This window comes from Salminus brasiliensis, chromosome 20 (assembly GCF_030463535.1).
Source record: "Salminus brasiliensis chromosome 20, fSalBra1.hap2, whole genome shotgun sequence".
Classification (NCBI taxonomy): Eukaryota; Metazoa; Chordata; class Actinopteri; order Characiformes; family Bryconidae; genus Salminus; species Salminus brasiliensis.
The window spans coordinates 30,155,220-30,183,082 of NC_132897.1; the positions used below are offsets into that span (position 1 = coordinate 30,155,220).

General features: G+C 36.6%; 5 protein-coding genes across 19 annotated transcripts in view; 3 read left to right on the forward strand and 2 right to left on the reverse strand.

Annotated features, from left to right (window-relative positions):
- Window positions 1-800: 800 nt before the first annotated feature.
- On the forward strand, window positions 801-6,318 carry rilpl2 (Rab interacting lysosomal protein-like 2). 2 transcript variants are annotated; one of them, XM_072664739.1, is made up of 4 exons: window positions 801-1,226; window positions 1,820-1,968; window positions 2,166-2,300; window positions 4,554-6,318. In XM_072664739.1, the coding sequence occupies exons 1-4, from the start codon at window positions 927-929 to the stop codon at window positions 4,573-4,575; spliced, it is 606 nt and encodes a 201-aa protein (XP_072520840.1). In that variant the 5' UTR covers window positions 801-926; the 3' UTR covers window positions 4,576-6,318. The 2 variants fall into 2 exon arrangements, with proteins under 2 accessions (XP_072520840.1, XP_072520839.1); XM_072664738.1 differs by having other exon boundaries at window positions 803-1,226; window positions 1,817-1,968.
- Window positions 6,319-6,955: 637 nt separating this feature from the next.
- Window positions 6,956-14,150, reverse strand: kmt5ab (lysine methyltransferase 5Ab). The gene is made up of 8 exons (XM_072664567.1): window positions 10,216-14,150; window positions 9,890-9,969; window positions 9,611-9,752; window positions 9,104-9,278; window positions 8,794-8,884; window positions 8,638-8,697; window positions 8,363-8,553; window positions 6,956-7,537 (listed from the first exon to the last, which is right to left on the reverse strand). Exons 1-8 carry the CDS (start codon window positions 10,241-10,243, stop codon window positions 7,327-7,329), a joined length of 978 nt encoding a protein of 325 aa, XP_072520668.1. The 5' UTR covers window positions 10,244-14,150; the 3' UTR covers window positions 6,956-7,326.
- Window positions 9,898-14,992, reverse strand: mtrfr (mitochondrial translation release factor in rescue). Its single transcript, XM_072664568.1, has 3 exons — window positions 14,531-14,992; window positions 14,155-14,375; window positions 9,898-9,969 (listed from the first exon to the last, which is right to left on the reverse strand). Exons 1-3 carry the CDS (start codon window positions 14,807-14,809, stop codon window positions 9,933-9,935), a joined length of 537 nt encoding a protein of 178 aa, XP_072520669.1. The 5' UTR covers window positions 14,810-14,992; the 3' UTR covers window positions 9,898-9,932.
- LOC140541785 (cyclin-dependent kinase 2-associated protein 1-like) lies at window positions 10,701-13,853 on the forward strand. Its single transcript, XM_072664569.1, has 4 exons — window positions 10,701-11,343; window positions 11,913-12,010; window positions 12,836-12,962; window positions 13,265-13,853. Exons 1-4 carry the CDS (start codon window positions 11,277-11,279, stop codon window positions 13,330-13,332), a joined length of 360 nt encoding a protein of 119 aa, XP_072520670.1. The 5' UTR covers window positions 10,701-11,276; the 3' UTR covers window positions 13,333-13,853.
- Window positions 14,993-17,117: 2,125 nt separating the features above from the next.
- Window positions 17,118-27,863, forward strand: part of LOC140541777 (membrane-associated phosphatidylinositol transfer protein 2-like) — a 70,633-nt gene continuing 59,887 nt past the window's right edge. For 13 of the 14 annotated variants that reach the window (XM_072664550.1, XM_072664549.1, XM_072664548.1 and 10 more), the window contains exon 1: window positions 17,118-17,710. The gene's annotated coding sequence lies outside the window, so the exon portion shown is untranslated. The remainder of the gene's footprint in view (window positions 17,711-27,863) is intronic. The other variant, XM_072664555.1, reaches the window with a different exon arrangement.

Sequence of the window (27,863 nt, forward strand, 5' to 3'; positions counted from 1 at the left end):
GCAGGGATGTGATGTGTTTTTTGACCAACCTTTCAAAGCACTTCATCTTGATGGGAGTAAGTGCTATATTGAAGTCTTTGAGTGTTAATGCTGGTTATTTCTTTGGTAGTGGTACGATAGTGTTGGAACGATGTCTTGGAGCTCAGGAAAGTGTTATAGATATCAGTGAAGATGTCTGTCCATCTGCACATCAAATAAGTACACACCCTGGTATATTGTCAGGACTTGCAGCTTTTCACAGATTGACCTTGTATATGGTCCGTCGGATGTCAGCATCGAGACAAAGTACTTTGCCTGGACTGGGGGGGCTTTGTTGTTGTGGTAATGTTCTTTTCTTTAAACCAGGTAGTTGTTGATCTTAATCAACACCACATCGACGTTGCACAGTGTTTGTTAATACCATCAACAACAGTGATAAATAATGTTATCATTTACTATCTAGTTGTCTGACAGGGTTTAAAAACTGATTTCTCTGGGGAAATCAATGGGCCAGTATTGAGTACAGAGAAAACTGACTGTTGAAATGAGACACTGAGGAATATTGAGGTGGAAACGGTTTCTTTTGTTACTGAAATATGGGATGGGCGAAGCAACGAATCATACTGCAACCAGCCAGTAGAGGCGCTAGACCTGTGCTGGCTTCACTTTTGAAAGGCGATGCGCTGTCCATGCTTTTTCCATGCTGTGGTATGCACTCATTCAGTGCGGCCGATTATTCTGACAGTCGTCGCCATGGTAGCTTAATGCTGATTGGATGCCGTTTCAGGGATTTCTATTGGCTGGTTAATATATCAGTCAACATTGTCGACCTGTAAATAGCGAGTATTGTACAAGGAAACGAAGTTCTTGGCGAAGTGGAGGGCGCATTTGATCAAATTAAACATATTAACAATAGCTAAATTGCAGTCATTTAGGCGACAAGGAAAATGGGAGATTTGCAAGATGGTTCTGCCGTTCTTGCATTCGAAAAAGACCCGTTGGAACTTACGGTTGAAGATGTTTATGACATTTCGTACGTGGTTGGTAAAGATTTGCTAAAAATTAACAGAGCTGGTCAGGAGGTGTCAGATTTGCAATTCAAAATAGTTCGTGTTTTGGAAATGTTCGAAATAATGGTCAACAAGTATAACCTGTCGCTGGAGGAGCTGAGAATGGAGCGGGACAACTTGAAAGGGGAACTGGGCAGAGTCGTAGCAGAAGGTTCAAGTGGCATTAACGTTAACAACGTGAGTCTTCTTTATGACCATCATTCCACAATGTGATGGCGTCATTACCTTCGTTTCTATTGAATATATTCTGTCATTTGACTATCAATGTATTGTGAGAACGATCATGTGGGCGCAGTGAAAGTTGCACTTAAGTGAAATGTTCGACAGTTCAACGTGTAAATGCTGTGTAGTTGGTGTCTCATTTTAGGGTGACCATGTTTTTAAGAGGAAGACTGGGGACGCATGGGATTTACCACTAACTAGTAAAACGACTTTGCTCCGTTCGGGGGCTTGTCGGAAGATCCTCCCACTAAGCATGGAGATCAACATTGAGACGTCCACACACATTGCGAAATATTAGACGAAATAAATTAATATTAGTCAGGTGGGCAGCTTTTTGAATATCTGTGGACTGTCGCCATGTGCTGCTGTTGAACATTTTTTCTCTCTCTCTGTATCATAGCAATAGCCCTATTGTTACCCTAACCAGTTTATACCAGGTTTACTTCTCATAAAAAACAGGAATCATAAAAATATAGAATGAAAGAAATATAGACACTTTGTATCTGACGTTTTGACAAAGAATAAAGCTTACATTTTTCTTGTAGCAGATAATTGGCCCCGACAAACTGGTGATAGATTTAAAAGATCCCAACCGACCACGGTTTACCATGCAAGAGCTAAAAGAAGTTCTACAGGAGAGAAACCAACTCAAAGCACAGTTACTACTGGCCCAAGAAGAGCTGCAGCTCTACAAAAGGTACAGCACTATGGCACTAATTGACCAGCGAAGTTGAGAAAAATGCCCAAAACATTTTTGACATAGGGTGAGAATCAAAAAGATTTTATTCATTTGGATAGTAATTTGTCTATTACTGGTGATATTTTATATACATTGTTTGAAAAACATGATTGCCAGAACATGTATGAAATGCTTTTTTTCTCCTTTATTTTCAGTGGTATTCTGCCTCAGCCACAGACAAATATGGTGGAAGTAGATCTTGAGAATCATCCCCCCTCTGAACCCTCACTTTCTGTGACCACAGAGGAAAACAAAGACCACAAAGAGGAGAAAACCACTATTCAGAAACTGTAAGTTCTTTTTTTATTTATTTTATTGACTGTAATGGGTTTTTTTTTCTTTAGACCACTACATAATGCAGTTGTAAAGAAAATGAGAAAGAAAATGTTCTTTCTCATTTTCTCATACTACAGAGTCCAGCTATCTGATTAGTTAGTCTAATTAGTTGTTAGCCAGCAATGCCAGCACCACCATTATCAACATGACATAACTGTCACAACATCTAAATTAAACAAAGTAATGATAAATGATAGTATGATTCACTATATAGTTGCTGACAGCATTTAAAAACTGATTTCTGAGGGAAAATAAAAAAGCAAATATTAGCACAGAATGTTGAAAATAAAACACAGAAAATGGGCTATTTTGTCACTAAAACATTAGTCTGCACTCATTCAGTGCGGTGGATTATTCATCTGACAGCTGTCGCCATGATAGCTTGATGCTGATTGGATGCTGTTATAGGAATTTCTGTTGGCTAGTTAATACATAGTAAGTAAATAGTGAGTATTGTACAAGGTGAGTATTGTATTGCATTCCTGGTGTGGACGACGCATATGATAGAATTAAACATATTAACTTTATCTAGATTTATCTAGGCTACAAGGAAAATGGGAGATTTGCACGATTTGCACTACATTATCCAGTGGTAAATAAAAAATTAAATGGTTGTCTGTGCAGCAGTGGTAATTTCTTGGTCCGGCATACATGAAAGCAAAGGCAATATGTCTTTTAATGTTTAGATTATATATATATATATATATATATATATATATATATATATATATATATATATATATATATCAGAAAGAATAGCTTCTGATATTACATTAACTTAGAACTTGTATTTTAACAAGAGTTTTGTAGTAAAAGGCTACAAATACTTACAAATACCTCCTTACACTATGCTGTGGCACAGTAATTTGCTTGTTTGAGTCTTTCTGCCTTCAGTTTTGTCCTTAGTAAGTAAAAACCATGCTCAGCCGTTTAGAAATGTTCTAAAGGCACATGGCTATAAATGTCCATATATACCCATGTGCCTCCACCATGTTTGAGAGATTATGTGATATTTATGTTTTCTGGACAGTTATTTTTCTTTGTTAAAAGGCTGTTGGCCAAGCTTATTTGCCATTATATATCTTGTTGAATCCAAAATAAAAGATAAAACATGGTATTTAAATGATGTTTAGTATTGTTTTTTCTGACTGTCGCTAAATGTATGTAAAGGCATCTGCACCTAGCTAGCCAGCTACTTGTGTTTAATACTGATTAATATCCAGGTATGCTTAGGAATGTATTGAACATTTTGTTTTAAACTGTAAAATAATCCTTGATGTCAGATTGCATAATATTTTCTAACAATTTATTTTGCTAGTTTAAAAGCTTTAGAATGGCCGCAATCTTATATAATTTGGATGCTAAAACTGGCAAACAAGAAATACTAAAATGGAAATAAATGCAAAAGAAACAGAGCACCTGTATCCCTGTCAAATTTCTATATAAAAAAGTATGTCCTATATTATTGCCTGAAATAGGTAATGACTGTTTATAAATAATCTGCCCTTTGAGTTAAGCAAGCTAGGCTAATAAATGAAGTTGATTCTCATGGCTGGTGTGTCTGCAAAACAAGACATCTCTTTTGAGGAACCCATGCAAAAAAATGGGAGAATCCTACAGTAACTGGTAATGTGTATGCTGCTGTGTGAAAATGTCCACAGAGTAAATTGAATGTGCAACAGTACATGCAAACATTTGTGAGCCACTGTTCATTGTGACTTGTGGCACAATTTGTTTCTTCCAGTTAGCATTTCTGGTCTTCTCAGAGCAGAGTATAATTCTGCTACTTTTATTATTTACTTGCCATTTATTAGTTACTTTTCTTGACAGCAATTGTTTCCACTGTGAACAGCTGCCATGAAATTAAGAAGTAACTTCTGCTGTCTATTTCTGATTTTAAAGACACTTCTTCATTTCTGTTTTAGTTATATCACCTCCTTCTTTTAGTGTTGTTAAAATAATACAAAATGTCCATATGCTTAAATATATTATTAAAGTGGTTGCATGCCTTAAGTGACTCAGAGGGCTATGGCTTAAGCTGTGTGGTGATACTTTTTGTCATGACCATGTCATTCGGAACTGTATTAATAAATTGTTGTTTTTTTTGTTTGTATTTTTTTTAGCTTTAAATGAGTTATTATACTAATGTAATCTCTCTCTCTCTCTCTCTCTCTCTCTCTCTCTCTCTCTCTGTCTCTGTCTCTCAGGTTCTCATTTAGAAGAAAGTAAAACGTCTTTTGTTGTTCAAACTCTTCTTTTGACTTCCAGGAGGCTATTTGATTCTTGTCAACAACCCATTTTTCTATAGTGAAACTGTTTGAGAAATGTCTGAGAAAAAGTACTCAAAATAACAGTCTGTCAAAATAGATCATTTGTATGTTTTAAAAAGCAATTCTGTTAGATGACACTAAATTTCACTTATTACTTTGGTTAATACATTTATACAAAATTTTTTATTCAAAATTATGCTGTACATAAATGATAGAACCATTGTGGTAACAAAATGTATAATAGTTGCACAAGTTTCATCTTGTATTATTGTATGAGAATGCTAATGTGACATTCAAGTTTCATTTCATTATATATACTAGTTAACTATCTGATTTGATAACTGTTAAATTATTGTTGTGCTATAGTTAAGCCAATATCATCATTTAGATGTACGTTACCTAGAAAAGTTGAGACCAGGATGTTGTCAGTGAAAAACATTTTTTTCTGATGGTTGTGCTGACAAGGTATTACACAGGTATTACCAAGAAAGAATGACATGCAGAATGATAATATTTAGTGTTTTAATCTCTTTCCCCATATATTTTCACTCAGCCATTACAATTTACAATTTGTAAATGTAAAAACTTAGACTGGGGTGAAAATAATGAACACAATATTTTAAATCTGTGGGTTATATTTACAATTAAAAAATGAAAAAATGTGTTATAAAAATGTGGATTTCATGCTAAAATTATTCTGTAAATGTTTTTAAAAACCTTTAGGAGCAACTCAGAATTTTTTTCAATGAATGTTAATTCTTAAAAAAAAATATGAACTCAATTTAAGCGATTAGACAGATGAAAATCTGCATCTAGACCTCTAAATAGCAACTCCGTTGCATTAAAATTAGAATGATCTCAGCATTTATAAAGACATGTGATTGGTTAATCTTACAGAATCAAACAAGGCAGGAGAGCCATTTAGCCTTCCTTTATTTTAGAAGACAGACTAACTCCTTACATGATGGAAAAGATACCTTAACAAGGTTCAGCTCTGAATTTAAACACTGAATAATGTTTTTTTATAAAGACAGATTAAGCATTGAGTCACCTTAACTAGAGCAGTATTATGAAAACAGCTGAGGGAGGATTTGTTTTTCCCTCCAAAACTTCGGAATAACATTATCCAGCCTCATCAAGTCTAACATCTACTCCTTTACTCTTTTAACAGTTTTTGCTGATATATAGAGTTCATAGAATAAAGGTTAACTGGGGCTATCATTTTGCTGCACACACGGTCACTGTAGCTAACTAATAACTGATGTCCCAACTGATGTCCTTTCTAAATCATTCCCTCTAAAATGCAAAACCTGGTATTTGTAAATGGTACTGTAAGTAAAAATAAAAAAATACTAAAATGATAGTATGATAGAAAACATTTGTGTTATGTGGAAATGATTTACATTTAAATTAAATATGCATTACATAGTGCTATGTTATATGTATTTAAGGTCATAATTTAGAACCTCAGGATTTTGCTACAGGGTTACTGATTACACAGGCGCTTGTTACCTGCTACTCAGAAGAGAGCTACCTAGACAACAGTGTATAATGTATATTGCAAGAGAATCTTTAGCTAGGTACCCATCTAATCTAATGCAGAAATGTATTCAACACTGCACTGGTTGTAAACACTGGTGTTATAAAGGATCTCTCTCTCTCTCTCTCTCTCTCTCTCTCTCTCATATATAGCTAAATTAAAAATAGAATGCTGAAAACTGGTTTTACTTGTTTAGTTACTTTTGGTAAGTAGTTTCCTCAGTAGATAAAAGTTTCAGATCTTGGGAGTTCACAGACAAAGATTTCTAGTTAACTGAGATGTTTGTGCTTTCATCCAGCTATTCTTATGCGTTCAATCATATGTGGATAGACTTGATTGCTGAGTGCTCCATCATGTCTCCTGCTGGAGCTCCCTTTTTATCCAAGCCGTTAACACTTGCCAGAGTTGCGATATGCACCGTTTTACCTTACATATTGTTATGCACACCACAATGAGTCAAATTTAAACTCCCACCAGCATACTCCTCTCACCCCCAAAAAGATTAATCTGTGTGTTTAAACATTTAGTAAAACCCATTGCTGCATGTGGGAAATCAAAGATCTAACCTTTGTTCCCCTGATAAGATTACATAATAAATAACTTTAAAACACCACACAAATAAAAACAATACACTTTATTGTTTTAGCAAAACTGCAATATGCACTCACAAAAAGGAGTGTAAAAAGGTTAAATGCTTACTAAAATACAATAAATTAAGTCAATTCATATCTACAAAAAAAAAAAAAAAAAAAAAAAAAAAAAAAAAAAGCAGCAGTGTCCCCCACCCCTCCACTCCCACTTGCATATACAGAACAGTTATAAAAAGTCTTTTTTTTTTTTTTTTTTTTTAGAAAGAAACAAAACACCAAAACGACCCTACTTACATTGCAAGCCGAACATCAAATGTTATATTTAAGTATTCACCACTTCCCTATGGCAAAATTATTACAGGCATAACATCTATCTTGAGTTTTAACCCTTGTTACATAAGTCTTAGTAGTAGCTCAGGCAACACTACCTGCTCTAACTTTAACAGATTAACTCAATGGACCACAAAATTCAGGCCCATTTCAAAGGAGTGACTTTACATTACAATAAACTATTATGCAAAGGGAATTAGGTGAGCACTAAATTTACATGACTACACTGAGAGAGACTTCTCTCAGTCGGTCAGTGCTTGAGCCACGGGTGAGCAGCAATAGCTTCCTTACTGCGATCTCCATAATCATACAGAAGCTCTTCTTCTGCTTTAATGTCCCTGGATGCCACCAAAATAAGATGGGGCACACCATTTAAGTCATGTAGTCTGGTCTGGCAGTTCCCATTCTTGCTGTGGTTGATCAGTCTGCCAAGTCGACCAGTTTCTTTAGTAGCATCCACACTAGGAAAGAGAAACAAGAACCTTTTTTAGTGTACATGATGCCTATAGCAACACATGTTAAGTAGCAATGCCAAGTAGCACCCCTCTAAAGAACCCTATTTAAAGTTTAATGCAACAGGAGCGAAAACAAATCCACACAAGCAGTCTAACATCTGCAGTTGTCCTTAATGTCTTGTAAAAGCATTTTAAATTTAACTAATGAATCCAACATTGGCAAGGCACACAAAACAGTGGTTTGTGTTTCCCTGGTAATTGTACTCTTGGCTTTAAGCAGCTCATTTTTTAATGCATCAAGCTCTATAAATATAAAAGAAAGAAATAGTTTCCCCAATACGTTTGTTTACTTACTTTAAATTCATTTAAAGTCTTTAAATTTCACTGAAATTAAGACTGGACAACAAATGGATTGTCATACCCAAAATATATGGACTGCAGGCCCAACTGCAAACTCCAAACTCCACAGCTCTCAAATATACACTGCCTTTCTCTGCTCCCCGTCTGTTTTTGTATCTCAAAGTTCCTTACTAAAATGTGTTGATACTTTGCCTTGTCTTTTTAACAAATAAACAAATAAAGAAAGAAAGAAAGAAAGAAAAACAAACAAACAAAAAAACTAAACTTTTCAACTTCTTCAACTCTGACTCTAAACAGGTCTGATTATTCTATGGATTCTTTTTTTCCATTTTTTAAAAAGGCCATACAGAACACTAAAAACTACTTGCATTCAGATGACATGGCACAATATTGAAACATTTTAGTATTCCCTCTGGTCTCACAAAAAATAAAACAAAAACAAAAACATACATTTCAGCATTCAAGGCTTACCAGTAGTTGTTGCTGAGGTAGCTGAAGTAATACATGTAGCAGCCTTTTGAAGGGTCTTGAGCATACTGTGCCTCTCTTTTCTTGGCATCAGCAATCTGGAGCAAATCTCCATGATACTCAACAACAAACTGGCCTTTATGAAATTCTCTGTCTGCAAAAACTCCTCTTCCTTTTCCTTCAATATATTTTACCTGTTGGGGGGAAAAACTAAATCCATGACCATCAAGCCCACTCATCTCACTTTTACACAAAAGGGTGATTATTAGATAGCCAACCTTCAGTCCATCTTCCACATTGTTTGTAATTAGGTCATCAATTTGTCGCTGTTCTTCAGACTGACAAAAATATAGGTAAAAACAGTATTAAATACAATTTAGTTATAAAGTTACCACAGTAAACATGATGTGTCACATGTGCCAATGGTTATTCACCTTTAACTCTGCTTTACTTTTTCTGGAACTCCTTCTAATGGGATAATAATCTGTTACCTTTCGGCTGTGTTGGGAAGTTTTACTTTCTAATCTGGAAACAAACATGGGGAGGTGTAGATGTGTTTGTGTGAGAAAGGTTAGATGTGCAACCTGTGCTTTTGTACAAAGAAGGGGGCGAGAAAACCCCACACAACTAAATGCTCAACACAACACAGTAAATTTAAAATATAAATATTGATATAGAACACAGATTTACATGTTGCTTTGCACAAAACTACTTTGAGACACTAGACTCCGGCAAAAACCTAACTTTTTTTGTGTCGTCTTGTTCACTTTGACTTTAACATGGGTAGATTTGTTTGGAAGAGCTGCACCAATGGTTTGGTCATCTTCATGGGGTGGAACAGTCTTCTCTTTTGGTACTAATGAAGAGATCCGTGCGCCATTACTTTTTTGGTTCGAATGGAACTCCGCTTTGAGTCTCACTGTAAAGACAGGGGAAATTAAAGTCATGTTGAATGGTTGGGTTCACACTTACCAGCTTATAAACTACAAGAATGCCCAATTGATACTATCCACAATCTGTTTCTTAATCATACTTAATCAATAGAAAGAGACAAAAGTGACTGCATCGCTGATCACATTCATGTGGTTGCTGACTGTTAAATGGTGGTCATGAGATATCCACTGCCTGCATTCACATGAGATTGTTTTGCCTGTCCTTGTTAACTCAGTGCAGCTGACTTTCTAAACAGTTCATGTTAAACAACTATGTATTTAGCTAGCTTACAGTGAACAACTTGAGCAAATAACTTACATTCTCTGTGCTTGGTTGAATCACCCTGCTTCCTTGTCAACAAATTTTCCTCATTAATAGGAAAGAGAGGAGTGTTGCGGAGGGGAGAATGGGGACTTTCAGGACTTGCAAAGGTGTGCCCTACTGACTGTACTTGACGAGTCTATGAAACAAAAACAGTTATATTCAATAGACATGGTAAAGATAACACAAAGTAAACCTACTAATTTCAATTCGGGTGAGACACCGAAGTCACTACAGTGTTGCACGTATAAGGGTTGTAGCAAAATTTCACATTACCTTTTTTGTCTCATGTTTGTTTTCTTTGGCTTCTCCTTGGACCTCATTTCTGTGCAGCTCGACGGTTGGATTTTTTTTGCCTTGAAACAGGAGATAATCAAATACTAAGAATATTCAACAGATCGTAGTCACTCAAATATTTTGAGTTGAAACTGCATTTCACATCAATCCTGCACTTTTTTATATCCATGATAACACCATTGCGTTTAAAGGAAACTAAACTAAATAAGAGCACCGTGAACTAAAGACCAAGCACCGTTTATTAAGTAAACCTACAGACGTTCCATCAATGCGTCAGACTAAACACAAAGTAAAATGTCCTTTACCTTTTGCCGTTTCAATTGGACCTCCCATTGCTTATAAATATAACAAGTTCGCAGTTCGTGCACTCTCTTTAAAACTAAATACACATATACTAATAAGCGTAACTTCTGCCTGCTTGTGTTGTCACTGACGTCAAACCAGTTTCCGGGGATTTTAAAAATGTACCACAGCTTTGATTGGTTAGTTGCAAGACGAGCTAGTCTGTGATTGGCCCGGATCACTCAACCCTGTGTGTCTCTTTCTCCACCTCCCCCCGCCAGTACTACATTAGTACATCATTAGTACGCAACATTACGTGTGTGTGTGTGTGTGTGTGTGTGTGTGTGTGTGTGTGTGTGTGTGTGTATATATATATATATATATATATATATATATATATAGAGAGAGAGAGAGAGAGAGAGAGAGAGAGAGAGAGAGAGAGAGAGAAAGAGAGTGTATATACATGTATGTGTATTTCCTCCCTATTATTCCAGATAATTATTTTTCCATTACGTCCATTAATCATAGAGGAAGGAGGTAAAATGGATAAATACAGATAAATACTTATGTATCCTTAGAACGTAAGTACGCTGCATGCTCGTGCGTTTGTAATAAATACATTAAGCATCCTGTACAATCACTCATTTATTTGACATGCTAGAACCACAATATGCATAATACTTTCTTCATATGAAAGTCGTAAAAATATGTTAAAAGGACTACTATTTTTTCTACTATTTTTAGAGCGACATACTATGTTTTCTGAAAGTGGTCGTCCAAACGTCGAGACTATACTTTGACTATGCTATGTAGTAGGGGTTTAAAAGGCTTTTATCAGCTATTGTCAAAGCTTAGCGATTGCTTAAAGCTATGTATTTAACGTTTTAACGTTTTTTTCCGATTGCGCAAAGTAGGAGGTTTTATGTTGAATAGCCATACATTTGTTATTGTAATGATTGCATTGTGGGTGTCAATATAAAGTGACGGCCATATTTGCCGGCTGCCACTGTGCTGTAAACAAAAAGTGTCGGAGGAGACAGAGACGCTTCAGTGATTTTAGGACGCTTAATTTTTTAAACTTATAATGTCTCTGGGAATGTCTTACAAACCTAACATCCATCAGCACGTTCCGGGAACTTCCGTGAATCAAGGTATCGAGAATTTTGTCTTTATTCTTCGGTATGTGTTATATTTTTTGATGCAAGACTCGATGTTGTAATGAATACCTGGGGAAAGCCCGTGTCTAGTTTTTGTCCAGTTGCATATGTAGGGTCAGACCCGGCAAGCTGATTCATATCCGCCATGATTAGCCTACGAATCCTAAAACCCTTTCTTTCTCCCCTGTAAAGTTTTGAGAGCGAAACTTTAACGGTAACAGTGCGAAACCGCAAAAAAAAACAAACAAAAAAAACAACTCCGCATACGCTTTGTCCGGTGGACAGTGGTCTAAACGTGTAAGAAATGTATCGAGCTGCTTAATTCTGCCTGTTCCGGTTCCTCCATGATTGTCTTCCCAAAAGGCTAATGATTGATCGGGATGAAAAACATTCTGACCCTTTGATGACACCAAGCGTTTACAAATGCGCATTGCATGGTAGATGCAATTTATTAATGAAAAGTGCACACGCAACATGGCAATTTAAATGTATAGTCCAGCTGCAAATGTATTTTTAATGATTGCAAAGTACTTAACTCTATCCATTTGTTTTTAATCAAACAGCAACAACGGCACATTCACAGTCTCCGAACTTAGCAACACTGCAGTCTTATAGGCCTGTTGTGAATGACTTTGGACCACCATCTTTGGGATTTCCCCAGGTGAGTTAACACCTTACCTGCTTTTCTGTTAACTGAATTTAGACTCTGTTCACCCACAAACATTTTAACATTTATACCAAGTCCAATTTAGGTAATAATATTTTTCAGAGAGCAAGCACACATTGGTCTGCTGGTGCATCCTTAAAATATGCAGATAGAGAGAAGTCACGTGCTGCTCTAAAGCATCACCTCAAGTTTGTGTACATGAGGAGAAGACATGAGTTCAAATGTCAGAGACAGACCGTGTAGGACTAATGTCCCCTGGGTAGATGGCAGTATTCTGTTTGGTGTTTATAATTATAAACATTAATTAGAAATATAAATCATTTCTAAATCATGTAAAATTGTTCCTATATGTTTTTAATGTGTTTAATATGTTTTTAAAAGATGCAAAAATACTTCTAACAAGGTTAAATGTTTTTTCTGTGCATAAGTGTCTATTTTAAGTTTAGTTTTACTAATTTAGTTTGTATTGTTTATTAAGACTTATTCTGCAGCAGTTCTTAAGAAGTTTTCTAAAAGATTTTGACATTCACCTATGTTTTCTGATTTGGGATTTGTTCTATTTACATGAACAATGGGATCCAACATTATAAGAGCATAGCTGTGGATCCCATGAATCTGATGAGCACTTTGTGTAAGGACTTTACTCAAGCACAAATTTAAGAAACATCTTAAATTGCCAGTGGGTAACCAGCTTTGCTGCCAGCAGACCACTATCTTGCTATCTGGGTATTGTACAGGATAATAACCATACATTAACAGTGCTGGTACTAAGTTTTATTAGGAGAACCCATAAGAGAGAGCCCAAATGTTTTTTGACAGAGTACCAGTGGAACACAAGTGCCTCAAAACAAATATGCTGAGTTGCTGGGTATCATTGAGGAGCTGGGTAAGGAAATCAGGCCAACCTATGCTGGGAGCAAAACTGCCATGGAAAGGCTAAAGCGTGGTAAGGCCCAGATTATGGTACAATTATTACTACTGCTGCTAGAACGTGTCAAACTCTACTGTAGCATATATATATATATATATATATATATATATATAGGGTTTGATTAAAGTAGAAAATTGATAAGATCCTATGATGTGACTTGTATGTATGGATGTGTTTAAATTTAATCTTTTAAATGTAATCTTAATACAGCAAGTTTTTAATATCAAATAGCAGCACATTCTATTTAAAAATCTTACAGAAAAGCTTTCCACATGTAAGAAAGAAGAAATCTAAACGTGTTTGTCTTCATCTTCCAGGGATCATCCATGCCCGAGGTTTAGTGCGTGAGTGCTTGGCAGAAACTGAAAGAAATGTAAGGTCCTAAAGGCCAGCTCTAAAGTCACCAAACACAAACCAGGGTACCATTTCCCAAACACTACAGCTGTGGAAGACAACACACCAACATGCAATGAAGACTTTCCCATACTGTTGGCTTCTCCAGGACACCAAACTGGCCTCTAGGCACACATAATGAAAGATGTTGTATATACAATGGAGTGGGATATGGAAAAACAATAGGCAGACACATGTTCAAACTGTACTTTACAGGGACTACCTGTATTTATGTTCCCTTTTGGGAACATTATAATGTTTCCACAGCTTATAAACTACTTTTGTCAACTTTGCATGTTACATTAAAATTACTTTTTTGTTTACATGGCTGATCTGTGAAGGCATTTAAAAAAACAAGTAGGGTATGCAGAATGTAACCAAGATCATGATACAATACTATTTGCATTTTTAGGTGTAACACATTTTCATGTACATTGTTCTATTAACTTTGCCAAGGTGTTTGTATTAATTTGGTATTTTGTACAATATTAAAATTAGTCACTTTTCAGTTCATTTTCATGTATTAAATGACTAGGAAATGTGCTTCAACGTTTATTCATGTGAAACAAATTTAACGGAAAGTGCAGTATTTTAACAGAATACACATACACGGTTGCGTCATAGATCAGCGTTTCTGTTTTAAGCAAGCGTTTATCCTCAGGACACAATATGAATGCTCTCAGTAGGCGTACTTAATACACCAGGGAACAATAGCAGAACGTGTTGCGTTAGTTCTTCCAACCTTATTTATTGCGCAGCAAATCCATGAACGGTGCTTTGACCAGTTCTCGTGGATGGGCTGACCCAGGCTTACCCGTTATCTTCTTGATTTGCGTCAATCAAGAGAATCCTTTTGAGAAGTTTTTTTCTCTCCAAGTTTTCATTCACTTTCCTGCGTTTTTCTTGTTTTTTCATCCTGGATTCTTCCTTCATTTGTAGCAGTTCACTATTTTCCCCTTTAACAATGTCCAGTTTGTCACGCATGATCTCTCGTGCGCGTTTCCTATTCTGTTCTACCGATCTGGTTTGGTGGCACTAGAAAAAAGAACAACTTTATTGTTGCGATGTGACCGTTCCTAATATCGCATGCCAGGAATAATGTGGCCTATGTAGGACAGACGCAATTAATCTTATTCAATCATTCAAATGCAACAAGCCTATACCTAAGGCTACTTGAAAAAGCAACTCACCTTTACAACCAAACCAGTCGGGATATGCTTCAATACCACACAGTTACTGGTTTTGTTAGTAGCCTGTCCACCTGGTCCAGAGCCACGGACGAACTGCTCTTCCAAGTCGTCCTCCTTTAACACTGGTAGATCTGGCCGATATTTTTTCCCAGCTCTCTGAATGATGGACCATCCCACTGCCTGCTTGAGCCAAAGCAAGGAGAATTCTTGACCTACCGCTCCTCTAGTCAGTCTTATTGCACAGAAGAAGAAATTCTGGACTATACGCAACGAGGGCATAATGCTTCGTCACCCAACATAGCCCTCCAAACCGCAAATAACCAAAACGATTCTCTATTAGACACTACGCTTTCTGCTGTGTATGTGTATTCCCAATTTGTCAATATGCCCACCGATTTTCAGAAACTTTACTCGAAAAAAGGAAACGTTTGACAAAAAATTTACTTTTACGCACTATGTTCTTCTTCTTATTTAGTTGTTGAAACAATAATAAATGCATACCGCCACCTACTGGAACAGACACACTTGTGCACTTTAGTTCTGAAATGAAATTCAAAGACAACAACCAAATCTTATTCTAATGCCCATGAAGCAATATCAAGCAATAAACAAAATGAGCCAAAATATTATGACCATTCAGATTAATCAAATAACATTGATTATTTTGTATTTTGTATTTATTTCAAGATCTGGGATATATTAGCTTACAATTGCAACAATTTAGAACCATGCCAAATACATCTTTGAATGCTAAAGTTGTTGTTTGCATGGTTAATATAAAAAACATAAAAAATGGTTCAATCTAACACTAGCAATTTTGACAAGAGCCAGGCAGATTGGTCGGAACATCTCTAGACTGTCAGGGCGTTAAGTGCTGCTGGTCAGCAGTGCTGAGCACTTAATGCTGACAAGAAGGGAGAAAACACAAACTGGTGACAGAATGTTGAGTTCCCAAGGCTCATCACTTTCTAGGCCAAAAAAAGGGCTACTGCGCCACAAATCACAGAAATGTGTAATGCTGGTTCTGGGAGACATGTATCAGAACACACAAGTGTTGCATATGTTTTTACTTAAAAACTCACCCACATTGTTAAAAGAAGAAAAAGTCTGTAAAAAGTGTTAGTTATCTAACCACAGAGGTAACTGTTTTTTTTTAACAAACCCCTGGTGCCAGAAAACTGTCAGAGGTGTCACATTTTTCAAATACATTAAAAACCCAAAAGGTTGTAGCTCAACGTATTTGCCATCATGATGGTGATTTCTTAAAACTATCCAAAAACACATAGTCAACCACATCAAAATATGTCTTAGAAAAACAACAAAAAACTAAAAGGGCTTTGTTACCAAGTAAAGACGAATCCCGAAGGCACCCAAACATTTAAATTTGACAGTGATATTTTATTTAGACTTTTTTTAATGTAAAGAATACTTTTTATTTTATCAGTTTTGTTAAAGCTGTTAAAGCAGGAAATTAATGTATTTAATTTGTACAGAATTTCCTTGTAAAATTACACAAATAAAAAAAAAACAGTGAATTCTTGCCATTTTATGATTTTACAGGTAAAATGTATTGGGGAAAACTTGAACTGTTACAGTGACAATCACCAGCAAGAGAAGAACATGTGCATTTCTGCCTTCTTACCCAATTAAATTGGTCATTTTATGTTTAGTGTACAATTAGTTTTATATTGACTGTATGTCTTTAGTTTGTATTGTTGCAGTGCCCAATTCTACACCCTTGAATTGTAGATATCTGTGACTGAAGTTTTAACTAGTAAAACATGATTAAAGATAAGCGAGGGTTAGATTCCACATAAATCAATGATAACATGACTAGTCAAAATTATAATAAGGTTCCACTTTTGCAAAAGCTAGGACTGGACACTTAGATGCTTCATCTGCCATAAGACCTGCAATATCATTATTAAATAATGGTATTATTTACTAAAACATGCAAATTTCACTTCTTTTCTCTACACAGCACACTGCCATGCACTGGACTAAATAGGTAAACAAGACATGGCTTGTTGAAATAATGAGTTCAAATCTAATCTCAACACATTTACTGAATGGCGATGGTCTAATTATATTCATTCTAAATTACATCTGGATAACTAAGTTCTAGAGTATATGTGGCCAACAGAGGACCATGGTCCAGCATTGTTTCCCTGCTCTAACAGGTCTACTAAACCTTGCCCCCTCCTATTTGCACAGATGGGTTAAAACAACAAGACTTTTGTAATTTAACGGGCGTGTCCAGTTATATGCTAGCTGTAGCAAGCATTAATGAATTAAGTAACTTTTCACTTAATCAGGTTTATCATGCGCAATAATCACTTGCACTTTAACTCAATTAACAACAGCAATACTGCTACTACTACTACTACTACTACTCCTACTACTAATACTACTACTAATAATAACAATAATACATAATTTACATTAAATACATTCATATCAATGATCAATGGCTACGTCTTTTAAAGACTACATTGTGATTATACACTCTGCAAAATCGTTTTTCAAGGTAGAAACCATTCGACTCAATCAGCTGTTACAGTTTTAACTGCCAAAGCCAGCAGGCGGAGCGCTACATTCTGTTCCAGACGTGTGCGTGAGGAAGAAACACTGAAGGCTAATCGTTACAGAAGTGATCTCGCAAATCAAGCGGGTAAACACGCTTTAGTGTTTAGAATGGCATGGACGCAGCCTTTGCGTAATTTAGAGGGTTTTTCTGAGAAAAGAAAACCAAGCGACTCCGCGAAATTTGCTGTCCCGTTCATGCCAGCGAGGAGCACGCCATAAATTGGACATATTGTTCAAATCTGCAACGCGGATGTAATGAAGTCAAGGGCACTCCACTACATTACTTCGCCGACGACCGACACGAATTGACATTTCTGAAAAAATGCTTCCAAGCTTCTGTTTTGTGGTGAACTGAATGCAAATTTTTCATGTGCAAGGAAATGTACGGGCTACAGACTACGGCATGAAGACACTTTCCGCCTAACCGCCTGAAGTAACACGCTAATGTCAGTGTGTATATGAGAAAGAGAAGGGGCCTTTTTCCATTACGTGGATACTGCATTTTATCCGGAAGAACTTTGTGTTATCACAAGCAGAAGCAGGAGTGAGAAGCGAGGACAAATACTAACTGCAGGCGATCAACTTTCTGTATCGGTAAGTGCATCGAAATGTCCAGGTTTGCTTTGTGTCCTGTTCAGTGTTGTGGGGAAATGTGATGGGCAGAGCGGACCATCAATCTCTGATTACCATGCTGCGATGTTGCTAGGAAACTGACGTGATGGAGTTTGGTTTACTTGAGGTCATCACGTTTTTTTCAGTGGGTATTCATATTAAGTGGTTTGGACTGATTCATGTAAAAAAATGTAGCGCCAAAAGAAGGCGCTGCTAAGAATAAAAAAGCCACATGTTAATGAAATGAATTAACGTATTTCTCTTACACCAAACTGTGCCATGACGCAGTTCGATTAATCGCTGTTTACTCTAAAAATGTGTCAAAATTACGCCAATAGCTGTAATATTTTTCTACAGGCAGAAGTGTTTGTAATCAGCTCATGCGTGATTATGTGACGTTGAATAATTGCTTTATTATAAAGACGTACAAGAATGTAGTCTGTAGGAGGATCTAAGCAAGAGTTTTTTTGTTGTTAAAAGAAACATCACAGACCGTGCTATACGAGTAGGCATATGTATCTTGAAGTAGTATATATCTAAATGAATTCTGTTTTTTAATCACCATATCTCGACAAATAACCCTGAATAAACAATGCATAATTGTTCTCACGTCAACCATGTCTGGGTTTATTCAGTTGTTAACCTCAGGCAGAATCATAGACGACCTAATATGGTAACTGATCTCTCTTTTTAATCGTTAGGCTTATAGTAACGATTAATGCTAATGTTAATGCATATGTACAGGTGGCTAACACATTTAAATTCAGTTAACTTAAAGGTGCCTTAGGGTGGTGTTGTGCCACCATGAGCTGCTAAAACAGTTCCAGTGCACTTTGGCTTAATGTTGCAAAATTCCTAAATCTTTTGGAATTACCTGGACTTCTGCATTGATTACTAATATAGTGTGGTTTAATTTGTTATCTAAGACACCATTAAAGGCAAACACAATCTAACTAAACATGTTTTACTATTCATGTCAAGAGGCTTTATTTGTCATTTCAGCTGTATACAGTGCAAATATAAAATACACAGTGGAGCGGAATATCGTTTTTAGTTATACATGGTATGAATGCAATTTAGGCATACAAGCTCAAACTAAATTTTTGTAAAGAATGTTGTCTTTTTTTTTTTTAAGCTCAAATGCACAACTCTATGTCTGGAAGAAAAATAACACCAAAACATCATCCCAACTGTGAAGCATGGTGAAATTAGCATCTTGGTATAGGGGTTGCTATGCTGCCTCGCGGCCTAGACGCGTTTTGTAGTGTCTTATGGAATAACTACTTTAAAAGTAAATCAAAGCATTTTGAAGAAGAATGTCAAGACAACAGTTTTTAACCTCAGACTAAAGGGACATTGGGACAATGCAACAACACAATGACTCGGCACACAATAAAATTAAAAAAGAAGGAAGAAGTTATGGGTTTTGTAAAGAGTCTGACTTTAACTCTATGGAGATGCTATGGGATGACTTAATGAGCGCTGTAAGTTTAGAGCATTCCAGAAATGAATTGAAACACATTTACAGGGACAGATGTACCAGAATTCCTTCTCAGTGTTGGATCTACAGATGATAAAATCCAATCATTCCAAAGCATTTACTTTTTCATTCAATTGTGTAAAAAGTCTCGGAAAGTACTGGATTGATTTAAACCCAGTTGTGGGACAGTAGTTTTGAAGTGATTGTCCTTGCTGACATAGTCTGATCACATCTTGCATCAACAGTCTCAAACACCCCAGGAATACAGTAGTAGTGCTTCGGTTGTTCCTTAAATCCTGCACTAATGCATAAATCTAACTCAATTGAATATTTGCTTATGCAAGGTTTCAATAGACTAGTATTACAAAGCTCCTCTTTTGTGAGGGTAACTTATTTAATACTTGTTGGATATCTTTAACTACAACATATTCAGCACCAGTTCTAAGTGCTGTGCTATTTAATACAAAATCAGTATCTCAGTAACTATGCTTAAATGCACATGTAGACCTCTTATCTAGACAAAAAAAAAAACAGTTGGAAATGGCGAGTGTTCACAATAAACTGTGCGTGGGTGGCACTGGAGTTGTGAGTGCATGTGGGTGTGATCACTCATTGTTGAGTATTTCTATGTATTTCTCCGAATGTGCTATGAGTGCAGTATGTGTTTTCATAAGTTAAATGTGTGTTGTAGGTGTGGTTGTATATAGGCTTGGGTTTTATTTTTGGGATGTATTTACAGAGATGAGAGCAGTGACAGTTTAATTGTTTTGCCAAACTACTTCTTTAATCCTGAGAAAATGAGGGCAGTATATTGTGCTGAATTATTAAATTGTGCCTGTGTTAATTTCTGAGAAGTTCTCAGTAAATGAATCAGTGGGTGACTGGCATTACAGCTTGGAAGACTGTCAGTATTTAGCTCCTATTTTAGTAAATCTTTCCCATAGTGGTTAAGGATGTAGCTTTACATGCATTTTTGTTTGTAAAATCAGAGGTCTGACCGCCTGCTGTTGTGGCAGGTTGTGTTGTGACTACAGCTGCATTTAGTGTATCACTGCTCTGGTGGCACGTAATCCTGTCACCTCCCCTGGTGCCAGTGTAGTTATGGCAGGAATTGAATTAAACATAAAACATAAAATTAATAAAGCCTGTGATGAGCCTTTACTATACTGTGAAAGTAAGCAGCAAAATTAGCAGGTGCTTAAATAATAGTTCCCAAATGGTTCTTGACTTTAAACAAAATCTTTACAAGCTTTGTAATTTGTAAACTTTTCGTAACATTCACATGATATATTTCTTTACAAAAACTATTGTTTATGTTTAAAAACAGACTCAGAAACAGATTTGTAGTGATTGACTAAAATGTATTGATTGCCTGAAATGAAATGACTTTACATACAATAGCTTTGGGGTAGGGGTCTCAGTCTGAGGGAGGGGAGGAGGGGTAAGAACAGGTAATGTCCAGGGTAAGTGGGGCCCTTTAAAATATCTAGAAGATAAAGAATATTTAAATCTTCTTTAGCATCGCCCTGAAAGTGTTTTGTCATTAATATATATATAAAAATACAAATTAATATGTATATTTTAAACAATAGCTGGTCTGAGTTGCAACCAAAAGACTAAATTTGGTGAGACAAATCTAAGTCTAAGACAATAGAAACAAATTCCAAAAGACCGCACTAGTGGTCCACCATTTTAGACATGAGACCATGAAACATGAAAGTAATCTTAATCTTGAAGTAAACTTGTAGACAAAAAAACAGGCCTAGTCATGTATAGAAGAAAGTTGACACCAAAACATTCCTTGCATACTTAGACTTTTGCTGCAGATGAATGTGAGGGATGATTGCTAAACAATTTCAATGAAGCCCCTGTCAAATAAAATGTTAATTGTGTGATGCTAAAATAACCTTTTTTTGTTTCCGTAAGGAACCTTTTTGTAAAATGTGAGTGTGTGAGTGAGTGAGAAAAAAAGAAAGAAAACAACCTTTTAAATAAGTCAATGTTAAAGTTCTTTATCACTTTAAAGGTTAATCACGCTCACAGTATAGTTCTTTCCGGGGTCCAACATACTGTTTTGGACATTTAGTAACTTCCACAATGTGGAACATAAATTCTAAACAAGTGAATTGATATTAGTTCATGACTGGTCGACCATTGTGGTCAAGCTTGGTCATACTGGTTGTCTAGCTAGCTCAGGTTGATCATGTTTGTAGATCAGCTACATCTTCAAACTTAAAAAAACATATCCTGTGCTGGTCCAGGGGAATAGTACACACAAGAACCGCCTGGTATGTAGGCTACCTTTAAGGTTCCAACTGTGCATGCAACTCAGCCAGTGAGCGTGTGAGCAACCAATACAACACCATAAAACTTAGACTAGCCAACAGCCTGGAAAAACATCATCCAGCTAAATAATAACGAAATTAGCATATACTATATTAAATATCTAGGACATATAAACATCCAGTAAAATATTTTGATCTACTTGTAAAATCAGGATGTGCAAAAATGAGTGATGGTACATGAAGAATGTTTGCTGGATCTGAATGACCAGCTCAAATTATGATTCTCAATATAACAGGCCATCAAAAGCATGGATTATAAGAAAAATAAACATTGTTTAACCTTGTGAACATGACCTGCGAACTAAACTCTACACAAGCCTTTATACACAACCAAAGGCTGACTGTTAGAGTCAGATTAACTTTAGATTATCAAAACAAGCAAGAAATAGTACTGCTCCTTTTTTCATTCTGACTCTGAACTTGGCGTATGAGAAGACTTAACAGCCAGGGGAGACAATAAAATAGTATTCGTACATATTTTAAGTCCATTGTGCTTTTCTCTGTTTATTGGCTTGCTAACACATAATGGAGCTAAATTGAACAGGCAGGAACAAGAACAAATTGTTAAAAATCACTTACTTAATCACTTACAATTTATACAAAAATGTGTACACGTTTACAGGTGTCTGTGGCAGTGGCGCAAGTGTTGGCGCAGGCATTAGCACAGAGCTTAAATGTAGCACTGAAAAATCTCATTCTTAACAGGTCGTTAACAGGAGTGGAAGCCATCAGACTCAAGAGATGGACAGCAGTCTAACAGGACATGCTCTTTTAAGAACATGATGCATAATAAGACTGAGTTTAGGTTTAGCCCCAGGTATGTTATCTCCTGGCTGGGGTGGAGCAGTTCTTGGCGTGATTTATATTGAATCCCAAGTTAGAGATATGGGACACAAGGATTTCTACCTCTCTTTGCCTGTGCCTTAGGGGGGAAGATAATAGCCTATATAGGCTAAAATTCTGAAGGCCACAAGACCTTTTAAATGTTGACTGAAATTAAGTCAAGTCTCCAGAATTGGCAGCACAGAACGTGTTAACATTCTGAATCTGTACTGGCTCAAGTGTTTGTGGAGCACACTTGAATCCAGAATGCGACGTAAAACCCCGTTGTTGTTTTTTTAAACACATAGTCAGACAAAATTATGTCTCTCCTCCTTGGGCTTGTAGATGAGGAGATGAGCAAGGTGTGAGTCATCCTCTTCCAAATGTACTCCTTTGGCACCGAGAGTAGGATGGGGAGAAGGGATGGGAGAGTCCACATCTTTTTATCAACCCCACCCCCCATTTTTTCAACTGTTGATAAGATGTTTAATAGTGGCGTGTGGTGTTCGCTTTATTCCAGATGTAGTGTGACCCATGTCTTCCAAATAGTTTCACCTTTTACTCATCCACTGATGAATACCCTAAATGTCTTAAGGGTTATTTAGATGTTTTTGGGAAAAAGACATGCCTTTTGTATTATTTTTAAAAAGTAGTGTTTACATCTTGAAACCCTCTTATGGATGCTGTTTTCCATGTCTTTCTCATTATGGGAATTGTGTGCAGGCCCAAATGAGGCCTGTTCTTTAGATGCTCATCTGATGTCCCAAAGTCTATGAAAGAAACTTGTCCTATGACAGGTTTTAAAAAATGTGACCAAATTTAATGTTACGCCTGATAATTATGTTATCAACTTATCGTACAATATTTGGACCCATAATTTTTGCTGATCTCAGTATTGCATATTGTGTTTACTTGAGTGTATTTTAGCCAGATGCACTGTTCTGTTCTCTCTGTTAGAGGCAAGAACAAGTATGTTAGCAGAGCCTGTGAGCAGTGACATTAATACATTAATAATGGTGCCTCCATTCACACAGAGCGGACTGTGGTGTAACAAATTGCCCTCCAACAGTTCGCTATGCATGTGAACTGCAGACTAACTACAAAAGGTTAAAAATTATACTGTGGAATACAATCTGTGATGCAAAAACCTGATCTGTTCTGAACCGTTGATCGGTGATTTCTGTAATTTGTTACATCCCTAGCGATAGCGATGTGTTAATGGACGCTAAGAGCTGTTTTTCCCCAAATTCCCCTGTAATTTCAATTTGGAAGAGTTAGTCCAAATAGAGAAATAGGTTTTAAAGCCACATTCCACAGCTCACACACTAGATCACTTTGATAAGGGGTAGAAATACCCCTGCTGACTAATATGCTGAAGTTCTCATTTGAACCTATAGTTTTGCACTTAATATGTAACCTTTTGTTTACAGTTTGTGAAAGTAAAAAAAAGCTCAATTTACAGGAAAATTAATTTCTTAGATTAATCAGTTAATCAATAGAAAAATAGTAATTAGTGGCAGCCCTACAGGAGTGGCAATGGCAGAGAAACCTTTCATTACAAAATGATTTTGAAGCAGGTATTTTAAGCTTATAATTATGTTGATATAAGTGGGGGTTAATACTTTTGAGAGCCACTGTATATAGCCCCTGTGCCTTTGTGTGCTCTTTAAATATGAAGTCTTTTTTTTTGTTTATTTAGGGTTTTTGCATTTAGAAAATTATATAGGAAAGACAGAAAAAAATGTAAACATAGCAAAAATGTTTAAGCCTGGATGGAGTTTATAATTTTGTCATTAAAGAGAAATGCAAAATGAAGGACAAATACGAAAAACAGTGATTGGAACAGATTTGTCTTATGTGGTGAGAAGTGAGAGCATGTATGGCATTATTGCCTATCTGAATAATTTGTTAAGATTTTCACTCAGGTTGGGTGTCCATACACAAAGTGGTAGAGTGACTTCAGCCCTTATTAAAGGGGCAGTTGGATCACACTGCCCACCCTCTCCGAACTATTTAAGCTACAGCCATGAACAGCTGACAGAGTGCTGGCAAAACTCCTTTAAGGACACCTAATGAATATTTTTCCCTCTATGTGCTAAGAACTTAAACACTTGCACAGTGTTTAAATGGAAATACAGCTACTGTTTTTGTCCCAGTTCCTGTCATAATATCTGCCCCAGTTCTTTGCTCCTCCTCCTTCTCAGCTTGCACTGAAGCTTCACTCTGGCACTTTGGAGTAAATGCGCTTCCCTGGTTTAATTTTACCCTTTCTATCATGTGCCCTTTTTTGACCATGTTTTAATGTAAACTTTCTCTCACTATGGTTTCTAATGTCTTGTTTGAATTGTCATACAGTGTATCTAAATGGTATTTGCTCAAGGCAATTATGAAGCCATTATGTAGAACCCAAAATCAAAATAGGCCTTTAACGCTCCCTTCTCACTGCTACCTCCTTGTATCTCTGCTCTGCTCCGTTTCACTTAATATGGATCCCTCCAATTCCACTTTACCGGCCTCAGCTCACCCTGACTCCACTTTGCTCACCTCAATGCAGCTGTACTTAGCTCACTACTTAACTGCCCTAATTTCTACTCAACTTTGCTTTTCCAATTTTAACTGCGTGTAATGTAACTTTACTCAATTCTGTTCACCTCAGTTCAAGTCATCTCTAAACCATTCAACTCTACTCAACTCATGTCACTTCAACTGAACTTTACTTGCTTTATTGCCTCAAACAGACTCTGCTTGACTCATTTTTGTCCAAGTCTGCTTCATTTGACTCTTGCAGCTGAGGGTGAACTCAGTTTACCTCTACTCAACTCTGTTGACCTTTGCTCAATTTGCTTGTACTCAGCTCTTCTTAATTACTACTTTGCTAGATTCGGCTCCACTAACTTCTAAGCTCTTCTTAGTTCAACCCTACTTAACTTTGCTCGCCTCTGTTCACCTGTACCCAAATTCTTGCGCATCATTCCTCCCTCCTTACGCATAAATTCGTCCCCTCCCCCAATCATCCCATCCCTCCTTGCTTTTTGCTTTTGTCCCTCCCCTTTTCTTATTAGCTCTGTTTCCTTCCCCCCCTCATGCCCCTGGCTGCTTGTCTTATCTCTTTCATCCCAGTCCCCATCTCTTTTTTTTCCCCATTGCACCCTTTACCTCTTTCCAGCATCCCTTTTCATGTCTTGGCTGCTGGTCTAGTCCCACACATCCCATACTTTTTCTTCATTTCCATGTCCCTTTTCAGGTCATTGGCTGCTAGTCCAATCCCTGTCCCTGCCCCTTTTATCCCACCCTTCCCTTTATTCCTGCACCCCATTTCAGGTCATTGGCTGGCGGCCTTGCCACTCTCGTACTGCATTACCTCTGACCTTTGGGACTCACTGTTTTGGTGCTTGCATAATACCCACTATCCGTAGTAAACAGACCTCTTTCTATCACTTTTACAACAACACAGCAGGCATGTTAGCTAATAACAGATCCCTTCAAGCATTATTAAATACTCTTTAAATAACTGAATGTAGAGAACTGTGATTCAGCATGGAACAGTCTTTTAAACACAACAGCTAGGAGTTATGGAGCAAAACAGTTTTTGTTTTGTAGACCTTGATGACCCAATAAAATACAAGCTAGAAATTGTTTGCATGAATTAGTTGTTGTGCAATGACAGATCTTGCATAAAAGACAGGGAATTATATTTAGAGCATTGATGTCTAGAAAAGTGAAATTATATTAAAACAATTGCAAATAAAATAATCTGTTAGTAAAAAAGAAGTAAGAAAATCTCTTTTTTCCCCACCCTCTGACCTACATCAGTCTGTCACACAAAGATATTAAGCACAGATAATGAGTGTTCCTTTTATGATAGTTCTGACAAACATTTTTAAATACATGCAGGGTGGAGTTTGTAATGCACACTAGTAAATTAAGAGTTATTTTGGATTTAACACTACCATTACTACCTCAGAAGATACATGTGTTCTTTGGATATGTTGGATGGTAAACAAAATGCTATAGTTACATTGTGAACATGACTAACCTTGGTTGCTATCATCAGCTATGTAAAGTCTGTGCTGTAGAGTCAGTAGGTTTCATGGTGCACAAAAGCAGAAGTGCTCATCACTCCAGTGGTTCCCTTTCCACCCCGACTTTGCTTTCACTGACCAACAAGCGTGACACTAAAAATAGCTCCCCTCTTTTCTCTGTCTCAGTTTTTTTGGACTCTCAAATCTTCACCTGAGGAGCTATTTCATGCCATAGTCTAGAACCATCCATGTATAGGCCTGCTATGAACTGAAAGCTGCTGCAAAACTGTACACAGTTTTTATTCCTCAGCATAACCTCAAAGCCTTAGCTAGATAATTTAAACACATTGGGTTTGCCATGAGGACAGTAACCACAAACCCACAAGCATTGCGAAAAGGGTAAAGCAGGCTAACATTAAATGTTTGAAATAGACCAACCTGACCTGAATATGTGGACTTCTACAGTCATCTGGTCAAAATACCACAAACTAAGGCACATTTATCCAGTTATTAGGCATTCTTTATGTACATATCAAATGTACATATCAAATTTATGATTTCCGTCAACCAATAGACAATGATAGACAATTATGTTTTTTTGAGAAGGAGATCTTGATGCAGGGTTGGTGGTTTTTCATTTGATCAGATAGCTGTGTGATGACAACAACATAACATGAGTGTTTCTCAAAGCTAACGTTTCTGTAACCAACCGTTTAAGTAGCCAGCTAATGGTAATGGTACATTTATTTTTCTTTGTTTTATTATCTAAATAACTAGGTTCTTAACTTTCTCTCATAATGCACCCTAATTAAATCCAGAGTGGGCTTTCCTTAAGGGCATGTTTTATAGATTATACAGAGACAGCATTCAGTGCAATCATAATAGCTAAGAAACAACAGAAATATTTTAAGATTTAACATACAGAAGGCAGAAAAATAAAGTAAAAAATTAAGTACTGTGTAATACTGTAGCATGAAATCTACTCTAATTAAATGGAATATCTAAATAGAACTGAATTGTGCTTAAAACCTAGTGCAGGGGTGTCCAAACTTTGCTATTTTGATAAAGAACCTTAGATAGAAGGATATATAGATTAAATGTGGGTGAAAATAAATGGCTGCTTAAATATAATTTTAAAAAGCCTACAGACATGTGTTAAAAAGACCTTTTAGTACCAGATGTCTAGTACCAAAAATGGGGGACCAGGACATTCATTTGGGAGTATATAAAACACCTTGTGAAATTGAAATTTAGTGTATAAGCATGCCTTGTGAGTATGCAAAATAATTAGTTTGAGTAACTTTCCAAGTTCACAAATCCTGTTTGCAACTAAACAGAAATTGTCCACATGTCTACTGGCATAAAGGGTTTAAGTGGTTCCAGTTTCTGTACCACTGACAGTAAAGAATTATCATCATTTCTGATGTTAACTCACTACCAAATATGGAGATGACCTAGTTAAGAAA

Coding starts and splice junctions, on each gene's coding strand:
- rilpl2 (XM_072664738.1), top strand. CDS start 927: ATGGGAGATTTGCAAGATGGTTCTGCCGTTCTTGCATTCGAAAAAGAC. Junction 1,227..1,816: donor GTGGCATTAACGTTAACAAC/GTGAGTCTTCTT, acceptor TTTTTCTTGTAG/CAGATAATTGGCCCCGACAA. Junction 2,301..4,553: donor AAAACCACTATTCAGAAACT/GTAAGTTCTTTT, acceptor TCTGTCTCTCAG/GTTCTCATTTAGAAGAAAGT.
- kmt5ab (XM_072664567.1), bottom strand. CDS start 10,243: ATGGGAGGTCCAATTGAAACGGCAAAAG. Junction 9,970..10,215: donor TCCAATTGAAACGGCAAAAG/GTAAAGGACATT, acceptor TCCTGTTTCAAG/GCAAAAAAAATCCAACCGTC. Junction 8,554..8,637: donor ATGTGGAAGATGGACTGAAG/GTTGGCTATCTA, acceptor TCCCCCCAACAG/GTAAAATATATTGAAGGAAA.
- LOC140541785 (XM_072664569.1), top strand. CDS start 11,277: ATGTCTCTGGGAATGTCTTACAAACCTAACATCCATCAGCACGTTCCG. Junction 11,344..11,912: donor GGGAACTTCCGTGAATCAAG/GTATCGAGAATT, acceptor TTAATCAAACAG/CAACAACGGCACATTCACAG. Junction 12,011..12,835: donor CATCTTTGGGATTTCCCCAG/GTGAGTTAACAC, acceptor GTTTTTTGACAG/AGTACCAGTGGAACACAAGT.
- mtrfr (XM_072664568.1), bottom strand. CDS start 14,809: ATGCCCTCGTTGCGTATAGTCCAGAATTTCTTCTTCTGTGCAATAAGA. Junction 14,376..14,530: donor CGACTGGTTTGGTTGTAAAG/GTGAGTTGCTTT, acceptor TCTTTTTTCTAG/TGCCACCAAACCAGATCGGT. Junction 9,970..14,154: donor GCAAATCAAGAAGATAACGG/GTAAGCCTGGGT, acceptor TCCTGTTTCAAG/GCAAAAAAAATCCAACCGTC.